Raw genomic sequence first — 14,873 nt, 5'->3', positions numbered from 1 at the left:
AAATGATAATTTAAATAACAAAGCAAAGAAATAAGTTGACAATTATTCAAAACAGATGAACATTATTGAAAAGATAAGATTGTCTATCATCCTTAGCTCACCACTTAAACGATCCAATATCCCCTAACAGATTTTATTTTATTCTTTTTAGGTGGAGCCTCGCTCTGTCACCCAGGCTGGAGTGTAGTGGCGTAATCTTGGCTCACTGCAACCTCCACCTCCCAGGTTCAAGTGATTCTCCTGCCTCAGCTTCGCAAGGAGCTGAGATTACAGGCATGCTCCACCATGTCCTGCTAAATTTTGTACTTTTAGTAGAGATGGGGTTTCACCATGTTGGCCAGGCTGGTCTCGAACTCCTGACCTCAAGTGCTCTGCTTGCCTCAGCATCCCAAAGTGCTGGGATTACAAGTGTGAGCCACTGCACCCGGCCCCCAAGAGATTTGATCAGACCAAGGACCCCAGGCCAGGACTCTGGCTGTCTCTTTATAAGAAGCTGTGTGTGTGTGTGTGTGTGTGCGTGTGTGCGTGTGTGAGTGTATTGTTAGTAGAGAAGGGGTTTCACCGTGTTAGCCAGGATGGTCTCCATCTACTGACCTCGTGATCCGCCCGCCTCAGCCTCCCAAAGTGCTGGAATTACAGGCATGAGCCACCGCGCCCGGCCTGTAAGAGGCCTTTTAAACACGATGTGTGTCGAACTGAATGCCTAATCTATCTATCCCTGAAACATCGAGTAGGTCTCTAACGCCTAATCTATCTATCCCTGAAACATCAAGTAGGTCTCTACCTTTTCTTAAGAATACCTTCGGCATCCATCCACGTCACGAACTGAACGCCTAATCTATCTATCCCTGAAACATCGAGTAGGTCTCTAACGCCTAATCTATCTATCCCTGACACATCGAGTAGGTCTCTACTGTTTCTCAGCAATACCATCGGCAGCCATCCACGTCACGAACTCAACGCCTAATCTATCTATCCCTGAAACATCGAGTAGGACTATAACGCCTAATCTATCTATCCCTGAAACATCGAGTAGGTCTCTAATGTTTCTTAACAATACCTTCGGCATCCATCCACCTCTGGAACTGAACGCCTAATCTATCTATCCCTGAAACATCGAGTAGGTCTCTAATGTTTCTTAACAATACCATCGGCATCCATCCACGTCATCACATTCAAAGCTTCCTCCTCCGTGACCCCAGACTGCCCTCTAATCAGTCATCAGGCCCTAACTGGCGTGCTTTCTAAATATTTTCCCAAATTATTTCACTTCCTTCATATTATCTTCACAACAATCACCCCAGTGCAGGCATGTTCTTACTTGGTTTTCAGAATCATTTTTTCTTGCTTCAAGAGGCTCCGTATCATAGGCCTGGGATGTTCATTCCTTCTCCTTTGATTCACTTTGACTTTCCTATTTCTATTCATTCAAATATAACCACTTTTTTCCCAGACTAAGCCACTCACTCATTGAAGAAACATGGGTTTATCAGCCAGATAAACTACTAACTCATTTTCCAAAATACTAGTTATTCTCTGACTTCGTGCAAAGCAGAACCTTCCCTGATTAGGACAGAGCCTGAAAGACTTGAACCTCATCAAATCCTTAAAGGCAATGAGCAGACCAATGGTGCCATGCAAAATATGACTGTTACAACTTTAATCTGTCTTCCATTCTGCTCTTACCACATTCATCTCCTGCCTGGGCTAATGAAATAGCCATCAACTGAGCTTCAGAATGGATATTTACCTTCTTCTTACGCATTTGTTCTGCACTCAAAATAATCTGCTTACAATTAAATAATGCTTGCACATTTTATTTCTATACATAGGCATACGATGTGTCTTTTAATAAAATTTTAGGTCAACTTCTTGATCTAAACTGTGCTTTGAGAACTCATCCTATGGAGATGGGGAAATTTAATCTTTACCATGGCTGGGGATTCCTTTCCTGCCTCAGGATAGCCAACAGTCTCAGACTTTTCAGTACTTGACTCCTTACTTCACATAAGCTCATTCTCCAACCTCATCTGGACCCTTGAATTTTAGCAGTTTCATGTTTTTGTGCACACCTTTGATAGAATGCTCTTTGGCAAGTCCCTCGTCCAAAATCTAGCCTAAGTGCATCAGGCTACCACTTTGTTTTCAAGGTCCAGTCACAACCCTGTGGTCCTGCAAGGAATTCAATTATATCTTAATTTCCTAGAGGACACCCAGGCCTCGGAAGTGCCATCACTTTCCTCTTGTCAGTCACTTCAGCTCCTTCAACATCCACCTTCACCACTGTCCTCTCTGCTTTTCAAAGCTGAGCCTTTTGAAAGACTAAATCCAGAAGGGCGTCCACCCACAGGTATGAACACCTGTTGCTTTTAGACCCAAGGTATGAACACCTGGCTCTCTCCTGGAATGAGGCTGGGAAAAATACCAGTGGAATTAGATTAAATAACGTCCCAGTAAAATACACTGCTACAAATGCAAAGACAGTTTTTGTCAGGTATAATCTGAAGACACGGTAAGGACTTCTTGGTCTTGGGCTAACAATCTTCTGTTGGGCTTACAAAGGTTCACCATAGTATAAACATGTGCCTTAAGGAGTAAACTTTGGCCAATCAGTACCGAAGCTGCTACTGCAATATGTTGGAAGAAGAACAGTGAGAAAGGAGAGAAAAGAGAACTCCACATGCTCTCCTTACTAACGGCCTGCATGTGTCTTTGTGTGTGTGCACACTCTTAGAGCCTTTTGAAGGTAGAGATCCTGCTTGAGATTTGGGGTCTATTCCTCCATCTGTTTTCCTTGGCTGCAAAGGTGGGTATTTTCTCTGGGAGGTGGAGTCATTTTAAGCCTGAATCCTTAGTGCGTAATTCACTGTAAGGGCACTGTGTGTGTTGAATGATAAACACTTATGAAGTGTTTGCTGATATAACTCTTTTGCTTTTTGACCTTGATTTGATACACAGGCAGACAGATAAGTAGATAGATAATAAATAGATATATACATAACATTTTTGACTAAAAAGTCATGGGGTAACAAACTATAAACCTCTCCTTGCTGATCAGCACAAACAAGATGAAGGGGAGTTACTGTACACTACGTAACAGGTAATGGAGGAAAGACGAGGCGTGGTTGCAAAGCGGATAACCTGCTGTGTCTCCAAAGAGAAAATTAATCTGTCTACAGTATACCTTCTCTCCTTTCCACAGCCTCTACAAGAAGCGAAGTGCTGGTTGTGCAGCTGAAAACAGGGCACACCCAAAGCCTTGGAGAGAGACCAGTGAGGGAGGAGGAAGGAAGCAAGAAGTGGAAGGAGTGTCAGCTGCACCTGCTCATTGGCCCGACTCAGAGCCCTTTTTACGATGAAGAAAAGGGACATCCACTAAAACGCTGATTTTTTACCTGTTTTATTCAATTTCCATGATGTTTGTTGTCCTCTCACTATGGCATTGCTTTTGTATTTTTGGATAATATTTGTAGAAAGAACAATCTATTACTATCTATCTAACTAATTTACCCAAATAAATTTTCATTATATCATCTACACTACTTTTTGACTGTTTTACGTGTATAATCAGTTACTTTTTCCACTCCATTAAATCAATTTAACTAACTATAAATCCTTTTAAAAAATATGTTTCTTCTCCACTTTCCACCTACCAATGACAGGAGCATCAGCTCAGTTTCACTTCTCATACAATATTTCATGCTTGGTACAGTTCGTTCAGTTGTACCCTCATTGGGATATGAGACTCCAGCTTTTACATTTTAAAATTTATTTAATGTCCTCCAGCCCCCAGCATAGTCATCTCCCATACGGGTATTCCATACACATTGTATACACATTGTTTAACCTTTTTTTTTTTTTTTTTTTTTTTTTTTAGAGATGGAGTCTCACTCTGTCACCAGGCTGGAGTGCAGTGTTGTGATCTTGGCTCACTGCAACCTCTGACTCCCTGGTTCAAGTGATTCTCCTGCCTCAGCCTCCTGAGTAGCTGGGATTACAGTCATGTGCCACCACCACCGGCTAATTATTGTATTTTTAGTAGAGATGGGGTTTCACCATGTTGGCCAGGATGGTCTCGATCTCCTGACCTCGTGATCTGCCCACCTCAGCTTCCCAAAATGCTGGGATTACAGGCGTGAGCCACCGTGCCCAGCCTGACTTTTTTGTTCATCTTCTCTGGACATATTACAGTAGCATCAGAAAAACCTCCTTCTTGTTTTAAAAAATTTTCCATAAGTTATTGGGGTACAGGTGGTATATGGTTACATGACTAAGCTCTTTAGTGGTGATTTGTGAGATGTTGGTGCACCCAACACCCGAGCAGTATACACTGCACCATATTTGTTGTCTTTTATCCCTCGCCCCTCTCCCACTCTTCCCCCTGTCTCGAAAGTCCGTTTTATCATTCTTATGCTTTTGTGTCCTCATAACTTAGCTCCCACATATCTGTGAGAACATACGATGTTTGGAGGAAAACCTAATTCTGATGCCATTTACTTCTGTCACTCCAAGTCACTGAAAATGCGGTGGCATGTTCCAGTTCTGTAAAGGAAAGATGATCACAAGTTTCTTGTGTGTGAGTAACAAGTGAGCTGGGCATTCGAATGTGCTTTGTGAATCATCAGGCCCCTCTAACAGTGATTGTTAATTCAGCAGTCTGGTCCATGAATGACAGACCTGTTTGCACTCCTGTTATGAAAGAGAATCATTTGCTATCCTACGAATAATGTGGGATTTTGGTGCCCTGGTGGCACACAGGAGAAGCGGGAACCCACCAGCCAGGGGATGCTGGGATCACGATGCTGGGCTGGGCACCCAGGCACGGCTGCAGAGGGCACTTTTCTGCAGTGGCTTCCACACTGGGATCTTCTCAGAACGGCCTATCAGAAGGAGCTTATGCCCCTGCAGAAAATTCAATGGAGTGATTTTTTTAAATGGTGCCATAGGCAGAATGTTTTTGATCATATAGTTTTACTGTGGCCTAGATAGAACACTACATAACAAAGGAAAAAGCAATCGAATGATAGTCCCTGGAGGTTCTCCTCTCAGCATGGTGATATTTACCTCTCTTCAATATTGTCAGCCACAAAATTGTATGTATTTTGTTCTATTTTATTCATTTATAATTTATAACCTGTTTCCAAAAAATGATGTTAAGTGGCTTGCAAGACCTACATACATATGCTTGTCCAAATGGAAATAAAATACTAAAACACTGAGTGATTGACATTAGTCAATCATTTCCTCTGAAATATGTACCTCTCACAGCTACTCACTCTTGTTTTTATTCAATAACGAAATTTTTAGATGGTTTAACATCTCATTTATAAACTTTTTAAAGTATAATTACAAAAAAGTTTGAATATTGATAATGCTTTCACACAAACTTTAAGGCTGATTTGTCATTTCTCCATATAAAATATTTTTTAAAAATTCATTCTAAAACTTTAGAAATAATTTCTAACTTAAAGAAAATTGCAAGTAGAATATAATAAAACTGAAACATCCACTATCTCTCTATAGATAGAATTATTATGCATATATGTGTGTATGTGTAAAATTATTTTATTCTAAATGATTTATGAGCAAGTTACAAGCATGATGACTCATTTCTCATAAAAAACCAGTGTCCACTTTTTAAAAACAAAACAGTTCTCTAAATCAGAAATGTAACATAGATACGACATGTCATCTGCTGACCTCCTTTAAACTCCATCCACCTGCCCTCAGGGTTTGGAGAGGACAGGACTCTACTGGAATTGCTCAGGGCATTCTGGGTTAAATCCTCCGTTTTCCTTAGTCTGGAAGAGTTCTCTGGTCTTTCCCTGTCTTTCATGAACTTAACACTTTTGAAAAAAAAAAAAAAAAAGCAAGTTCTTTTGTGGGATTTTTTTTTTTAATTTGCGTTTGTCTGATGCTCTGTGTGATTCTATGAGGCCATGCATTTGGGGCAAGAATAGAAAGTGGGGTGCTGCATTCTCCTGAGGGCTTCTTACTGCTGAGCTCCCTGTGGAGGTGGCCAGCCCCACGCGGGTTCACAGATGCTGATTCCAGCATCACTTTCCGACGCCGCACAGCGCAACTGTGAATTCACATCAGCCGCTTGCCATCAGCTGTAGTGGGAGTATTTATGCCACAGCAATTGCAACGTGACACAATAATTCAAACTACTGCTGCTGCTCCTTCTTCCTTCCTCCTTCTTCCTTCCTCCTTCTTCCTTTTTCCTAGTTCCTCCTTCCCCCTTCCCCCTCCTTCCTCCTTCCCCCTTCCCCCTTCTCCTTCTTCTTCTTTTTGAGACTTAGTTTCTCAGTATACCAATGCATACAACAGCCCATTCTTGATGATCTTGTTTCACTTGGTGAAAGAGGTGTCTGTCAGACCCCTCCACGTTGAAGGTAACTTTTTACTCCTTGTCATGACTTAGGATTCATGCGGGAGAGGCACAGGGATGATGAGAGAGTCCTGTTTCTCATCAACACTTCATCCACTAGCTTGATGTGCCCTGACATTCCAGCCTGAGCCCATCATGAGAAGGACTGCCTGACGATGACATTCACCGTTCTCCACTTATGAGCTGGTATTCTTCAGCCACGGAAAGCTTTAATTTTCATTCATTTTATTAATTCACTAATCTAATTTTGTCAGTATACAGTTGTAAATTTCTATTTTTGTTGTCGTTGTTGTTTTTTAGAGACAGGTCTCACTTGGTCACCCAGGCTGGAACGCAGTGGTGCGTTCACAGCTAACTACAGCCTAGAACTGTTGGGCTCAAGCCATCCTCCCACCTTAGCCTCCTGAGTAGCTGAGACTACAGATGCACGCCATGAGGCCTCGCTCATTTTTTCTGTTTTTTTGTAGACACGAGGTCTTCCTACGTTGCCAAGACTGGTCTCAAACTCCTGGGCTCAAGTCATCCTTCCTGCTTGGCTTCCCAGCGTGCTGGGATATGCGTGAGCCGCCATGCCAGACCATAAAGGTCTATTTCATACAAAATGGTTTATCTCGATTTATTCCTACTACAGCTTTGTAGTCAGTATTTCTCCAAGAAATGCTGGTTCCTTCAATGGGAGAATGGTGTTTAGAGGGGTAGTCAGAAAGCAGAATTTGGGTGCTACTAGGCTGTTGTTTTATACCTCTCAAAAGACAGAGGTAGAAAATAAAATATGTACATACACACTATATTTATGTCTATAGCTGTATATATACTAAAACCATGCATTCACCCCAATATCACTAATTCAAACCATGTGCTCACCCCAATATCCCTAATTCAAATCCAGTGCAAACAGGCCCATCTTAGCCTTCCTCATTTCCATCTTCACATTCTTTCTACCCCTGGCAACATTAACACGAACTGTGAGCAAATACTCTTTGTGCCCAAAGAGCCAGTTCTTCTTCACACTTCCAGATGCCTGACCCAGAATGAATAAAGAAAAGATGCACAACCAGAAGGAAAAGGAAGTTCTGCTTTTTAAATTGGGACAAATGCCATGTAGCCCTCAAAAGAAAAGGAAGCTGGGCTTTGGAAAACTTGTGTGGGGTAAACACACGAAGCCTGAGGCCGGTGTTTGCTTTCCTGTTGTCTTCATTAGACTTTGAGCCTTACGACTTGTGGTACACAGGAAGGGAGTGAGGTATTGAGAGAGAACAGGAGAACTAAAAAGTCAACCTCCAAAAATTGCGACCCGAAATGTTGCAGAGGCAAAGAAGGAAGGAAGGCCCTCTTAGATACCTGGTCTCAGCTGAAACATAAGGAAAGAGAACAATGGGGTCTGCTTGGGCTGTTATTAGGAGAATAGAGGCAAAAGAGAGACTAGAAATAATGATTTTAGGCCAAGCACAGTGGTTCATGCCTGTAATCCCAGCACTATGGGAGGCAGAGGCAAGTGGATCACCTGAGGTCAGGAGCTCAAGACCAGCCTGACCAACATGGAGAAACCTTGTCTCTACTAAAAACACAAAATTAGCTGGGTGTGGTGGTACATGCCTGAAATACCAGCTACTTGGGAGGCTGAAGCAGGAGAATCACTGGAACCCAGAAGGCGGAGGTTGCAGTGAGCCGAGATCATGCCATTGCACTCCAACTTGGGCAACAAGAGAGGAATGCTGTCTCATTAAAAAAAAAACAAAATATATATAATAAATAATATATAAATATAATACATATTATATATTAATACATAATAATATAATATATAATATATATGAATACATAACACATGTCATATAAATTATATGACATATGATATAGTTATGTATTATATGATATATAATATATAAATATATATGAAAAATATATATCATATATATCGTGCATGACATATGATCATATATCATATATATCACGTATTAGATATGTCACATATTATATATCATCTATATCATATATTATACATCATATATTATATGTCATGTACATATGATTTTATATATATTATATATATGTGATTATAATGATTTCCTCAGTGACTGACTAAAGGCAATCTTTAGACACACAACTAGATGAATGTATCATCCCTTCATTCTGCTTGGCCCTCACCAGCCAGAGCACTCATTCCTCTTCACCTGGGGAGGAGCAAGTGAAAGCTAGAGGGGCCAGATGTTTCTAGACTAAACTGTCCAGGAGAGACACAGAGCATGAGTGTTCCTTTCTCTACTGCCACTTCAGAATATCGACCATTATATCAGAGTTAAATTAGGAAGTCTTCTTGATTATTCTTTCCGAGTGAATATACAAATGGACTTGATATTCACAGTGGCCACAACCCTAAAGAAAAACATTCCTAATTTGTGAACATGGTTCTTCTCATATTTTCCCCACAATATGCATAGGGGACAAGGACAGAAAGCAGCTGAGAAGAGCATGATGGACGGTTGATGAGGCTCATTCACAAGAACACCATTGTCTTAAAACGTGAAAACATCTTAGAACAACTATAAATCACTCATATATCAGACATCTCCAAGGCCTCTCAAAGATATATAAATGCTTAAATGTTAAACTGTGAAAAGCGAGTGGTCTGTTTAACTTCAGAACATATACACTTGTGATATTGTACCTATATGTATACTCTTTAATAGAATTAGTTTTAGATATAAAAAATCAATATAAATGAATATGAAAACATTTTATCAGTCTGACTCTCTTATAGATTTATTATAGAAACAATGGTATTTTATGTTGTTAGACCTAATCACATTATTTTAAACTGGATATACATCTTCATATAATAGTTACTAAATTTTTTTATTTGATAGTAGTGTTATTTGTTCATTCATATTTTATTTAACTTAGCTTTCTAAAACATTTGCATCTTTGAATTCTTTTTACTAAGGAAATTGAAAGCAACAAACTAAATATTTCATAACTATTTGTATGAGACAATGTTTTTTTTTTTTAAGATAGAGTCGCACTCTGTTGCCCAGGCTGGAGTGCAGTGGTGCCATCTTGGCTCACTGCAGCCTCTGCCTCGTGGGTTCAAGCAATTCTCCCACCTCAGCCTCCAGAGTAGCTGGGACTACAGGTGCGGGCTTGGTCAACTTAAAAAAAAAAGTTATGTTGCCCAGGCTGGTCTCAAACTCTTGGGCTCAAGCAATTCTCCCACCTTGGCCTCCTAAAGTGCTGGGATTACAGACATGAGCCACCACAATTGCTGAAGCCAACATGTATCCTAAAACATTGTGATGAAAATCAAATATTATGAGAAAAGATTAAAAGGTTATAAGGCTAACACCTGTATTTTAACCTGTATTTTCTCATAAGTATTTTTATTCCTTGTATATGTTATATCTCAGAAATATGAGAAAAAAACAAAAAAAATGTATAATTTCTGCTCACATAATTGATATATAGTTGTTGTGTAACAAAGAATTTTTCTGGTCCTTATCCTTGATATCCAGGAGGTAAACTCTAAGCCCTTGGAATTTCCCAGGAGGCAGGAGTGCCTTTGTGGTCCATGGAGGAGCTTATCACACCACACTGTTTGTGGTGATTGTGGGAGGGGGCTGGGCATGCTGGAGAGATCAATAATAGGATTAGAGGGTTGAGACTTTGAGCCATGTGATATCAGCCCAACCTCCCAACCTCTGGGCAGGGAAGGGAGCTGGAGGTTAAGTTCAACCCTGTAGCAAATAATTCAATCAATCCTGCCTGTGTAAGCAAAACCCCGTAAAAACTGTGGCACCAAAGCTCAGGTGATGATGCACTTCGATGTGCTGGAAGTTCCGGAGGACACAGAAGCTTTCTGTTTAGGACCTTCCCAGATGTCACCGTATGAGTCTCTTCATTTGGCCAGTCCTGGTTTGTCTCCTTTATAATATAGTCTTAATCATATGTGTAAGTCCATTGCTTTCTCAAGTTCTGTGAGGTACTCTAGGGAACTATCAAGAACTGAAGGGACCATGGACCCCCTAAATTTGTAGCCAGTTGGTCAGAGTGCAGATGGCCTGGGAGGCCCCAGGGCTTGCAGCTGACGTCAGAGGGGAGTCCTGTGGAGAAGCATGAAGTGCACGAACTCCGTGCTAACTCCAGGAAATTAGTATCAGAATTGCATTGCAGTGGTATTTATGTCAAATATATTTTTTCAAATTTTCTCCTGGCTAACTCCAAAAACTGAAATTAATAAAAAGGAGATTGTTGTTATTTTTCATGCGTACAGAGGCAGTGTGGTCACTTCTTTTTTTCATTATTATTAGTAAGGCATTTCCCTGCTAACTTTGGCTAATCCATCATGCAGCTGTCTTAATTTTGCCGTCTCCTGCTTTCTGCTCATAATGCTTGCATTTGTGTGTAAAATGTGTTCTGTCACAGATTAATGACTAAGAACATTAGTTTAAAAACTTAATTCAATATTAAATACTCTCTTTTGAAAAATTGACCTGTTTCTAATATTAATTAGGATATATGAAATTATTACACATCTGAAGCTAAGTTCACTTGTGTTACTCAAGGGAAGGCTTAATGTGAGGTTGCTGTACAGCAGCTGATAAATCCAAATATATATGAATGATAAGATTTGATCCTCAGACAAAAAGTGGCAAAACACATACTTTGTAAGCAGGTTTTACCAGCTGAATTCATAAACTGTGCGGTAGGTGCTAGGAATTGTGCATGACACTCAGAGATTAATAAATCTGAAGAAACTTAAATCTCTAGAAACTAAAAGAACACTTTACTTAAAAATGACAAACACAATTCAATACCTGAGTGTACACAAACGGACACGGACTGAGTGGCTCCTGTGACTTGAAGGATTTACTGTCTCTGTTTCTCTGATTTGTCTAGCTATATTTTACTAATCTGTTAAGATATTTTAATTTTTCCCCGGTAGCTTTTTTTTCTCTTAAATCTTAAAAAAAAGTGTGACTTTTTTCCCTCCTGTAACACCCATCACGTACCTGTAATGTTGTCTATTTACCAAATGTTATTTATATAATTACATTAAATGTTGGCATCTGTGTAGATTTTAACTTATGTTGTTGCTGTTGTTGATGTTTTTAATGAGAGAGGCCTTATCTTTTATTCCTAACAACAAACACAGTGTCTGATATCTAGCAGGTACTTTAAGAAATCACATGCTAAACTAAACTATTGCGAAAGCTATGTGGTCAGGGGAAGAAAGAGGGATTTCCTACTGGAGATGGGCCTTGAGTTCTAGCTTTTAAGGACAGTAATGGGCTATTGGAAATAAAAGTTCCTAAAAGTATAAATAGTACACAGGCAGACAAACATTGGATTGTGAGTGACAAATAACAATAAGATGATAGATTGGCATTTTATTCCCAACACCTTAAATGGCCATGCCCAAATAAAAATATGGTTTTATTTGCTGAGAACCAGAGATAAGATCTTTGAACCATTTGAAGTGATAAAATGGAAGTTGTATCAGACACTGTGAATGCCCTGTGCACTATTTTCTTTATTTTTTTTAACCTATTGAGTAAAAGTAGAATGGAAATGTTTAGGGAAGAAATATTCACATTTAAGAAAAAATATGTATTCCAGCCTCCCTTTGCAGTAGAGATAAACAGCTGACAGAATTCAGACCAACGGGATAGAAGGAGTCAGCTACTGCAAGCAAGAAGGGACTCATGGAAAATACTACTTTTTCTGTGTAATCTTCGACAATTCTCTAGTACCTAATCTTTGTTTTTCATTGGTAAAACAGAGATAACAATAATCCCTTAGAACTTAGTTGTTGCTGTCATATTGGCTAGTTTTTATAATTTTAGCAGTGACGGGGTTTCACCATGTTGGCCAGGCTGGTCTCGAACTTCTGACCTTAGGTGATCCACCCACGTCGGCCTCCCAAAGTGCCGGCATTACAGGCATGAGCCACTGCGCCTGGCCATATTCAAGATAAAATTAAGCATTCATGTTAACACACATTCATAACCTGGCAAAGTAAAGGCTCAGGAAGTGTGGGCGACTGTGAGGACAGTGATGACCAGGGTGATAATGGCAATAGTGATCATCGTCACTGCTCATGAAGTGTGAGTCCTCATGCTATTCCAATGTAATGCTATTATAAAGCAAAGCGAAAGAGAGCGGTGTCATACATCTGGAGGCAGGATATCCTGTTAAACAAAAGCCAAATTGAGATCTGAATGATGTTGCAGGGCAATGGGAAGGGAAGACTTGCAGCGCATTTGGAAAGCAGAATCTTCAAGGCGGGTGCATTCGTGAGAGTCGGAGGTGCAAGGAAGAGTAAGAGAGGGTGGACTTGCAGTGGACTACAATTTCGTGTCTGGCTACATATGAGTAGGGTAGAATCTCAGGACTAGCTGAGCCCACATGCTCAGTGTAATTTTCTCAGATTGCTTAATGTCAGGCAGCGTACTTTAAGAGTTGAGAACAGTTTCCTAACTTCTGCCTCTTCGCTACCTCACATTAATATTCCTGGCTTCTGCTGCCAGCCTGAGACCTGCCACATGTCAAAGCTGGGCTATCTGACACTTTTAGATTGGTCTCCTGCTCGTGGAGAACACAGCTTTCTTTTTTCTCACCTGTTTCTTGATGGTCTTACTCTTAAGACTTTCAGCACTAGAGCAACCATTATGGAGATAGAAGAATTGTGTAGGAAAATGTCTATGTGGAGTGTTTGTTGTTATTTATGTTGTTTTCTTGGTGTTTGCAGATTTTGAGTCACAAAGGTGAGGAAATTGATTCCATCTTACCTGAGAAGCTTCCCAATCTGGGTGCAGTCACATCTCCACCATCGTGGATCTCAAGGGAGTCCCAGTTCTGCTCCGTGGCAAAACTGATCACTTGGATCTACCAAACCATGACATTAAGTTAATATTTATTTTTGGCTTAACACAATTAGTCTAATTAGATGGGGTATTGGGGTTTTTCATGATCAAGTTTTATATATGTGTATATATATATATATATATACCTTAATAATGCCTCCAATGCCATAATATTTTATAAACATATACCTTAGTCAGGAAAATCATCTATCTGTCTATCTATCTATCTATCTATATGGCAAAATTTAAAAAAACAAACCATGAAAGAACAATTTCTTTTTCTTTCTTTTTTTTTTTTTTTTTGAGATGGAGTCTTGCTCTGTCACCCAGGCTTGAGTGCAATGGTGCGATCTTGGTTCCCTGCAACCTTTGCCTCCCCGGTTCAAGCAATTCCCCTGCCTCAGTATCCCTAGCAGCTAGGATTACAGGCATATACTACCACACTTCGCTAGTTTTTGTATTTTTAGTAGAGACAGGGTTTCACCATCTTGGCCAGGCTAGTTTTGAACTCCTGACCTCAAGTGATCCGCCTGTCTTGGCCTCCGAAAGTGCTGGGATTACAGGTATGAGCCACTGCGCCCAGCTGAAAGAACAATTTCTACAAATGGTACTTTTGATGGTTTTTATTCTAAAAAATTGATTTATTCAAAATATAGAAACATGGTTAGAAATATTTTGTAGAAATACTAAGAAAAGGGAAACAGAGTATAGTCTATGTATTTAAAATAACCAATATAAAAGGAAAAAAGAGAGCGGGAAAGAGAGAGAGATGGAAAGAAATTTGACAGAAAAAAAGAAAGAATGAAGGGAGCCCATGGACCCCAGCTGAGCCCTGTTGTAGACTGTGGACTTCAAGGACTCACCTGAATTCCCGAGCCCTCCGTAACTATGATCTTCCATATACAGTTCAAGTTGTTTCCGTACGGCTCAGGGTAGCCAGGGGACAGGATTGTACCTCTTCGTTGAGTGAAATTGCCACTGCAGGGTACTAAAAGACAGAACAATATGTCATGAAATAAAGTGCTGTGGGACAGTGTTAACTTGGCATGCAGTTTTCTTTTACCGTGTGACTAGACAGTAAGAGAAAATGTACATGAACAATGATACGTTAAATGGCCTTTTTAGCCAAGGTAAAATTTAGGGTATTCTCTTTTAAATTAGCAATATAATTGATTATTACCTGTTATGCTACTCAGTTATAGATCTTGAGTCTATAAATAAATCTATCCAAGTTCTCTAAGAAGGGACGGTGTCTAATGATGGCATCTCCAAAGTGAATTCTGTTTAGAATAATTTACCTACTATAATTTAAGGACCTTGGCAGAGTCTTCTCTTCTCCATGCAGACATGCATGTCCAAATGATATTAATGGGATTTATGAGCAAATTCAAGAGAAGAGGTGCTTAAAATGTACAAATGATTCAAGCGCTAATCATGATTGCGGTAGAGTTTTCCACACAAAATGAAGCAGGTAAACTATAATTAACAAGGTCATTGTTATTCAGCCTGCATTTACCTATTACTTTTCAAACACTGATCAGCACCAATTTATTAAAAGGACGTTACACAAGTAGTATAGCAAATCAACATGATAATGATTTTTTTCCAAAACGAGATTATGT

General features: G+C 39.9%; 1 protein-coding gene across 2 annotated transcripts in view; it reads right to left on the bottom strand.

Moving 5' to 3' along the window:
- Window positions 1–14,873, bottom strand: part of CSMD1 (CUB and Sushi multiple domains 1) — a 2,032,824-nt gene that overhangs the window by 238,718 nt on the left and 1,779,233 nt on the right. For both annotated transcript variants that reach the window (XM_055289255.2, XM_055289263.2), the window contains exons 35-36: window positions 14,115–14,239; window positions 13,177–13,273 (exon numbers count right to left, since the gene is read on the bottom strand). In XM_055289255.2, coding sequence (XP_055145230.2) covers window positions 13,177–13,273; window positions 14,115–14,239 — 222 coding nt within the window. The remainder of the gene's footprint in view (window positions 1–13,176; window positions 13,274–14,114; window positions 14,240–14,873) is intronic.

The sequence above is a fragment of the Symphalangus syndactylus genome, chromosome 1 (assembly GCF_028878055.3).
Source record: "Symphalangus syndactylus isolate Jambi chromosome 1, NHGRI_mSymSyn1-v2.1_pri, whole genome shotgun sequence".
In the NCBI taxonomy this organism is placed as follows: Eukaryota; Metazoa; Chordata; class Mammalia; order Primates; family Hylobatidae; genus Symphalangus; species Symphalangus syndactylus.
The sequence above is the reverse complement of the archived record's forward strand: the minus strand, read 5'-3'. Positions and strand labels throughout refer to the sequence as shown.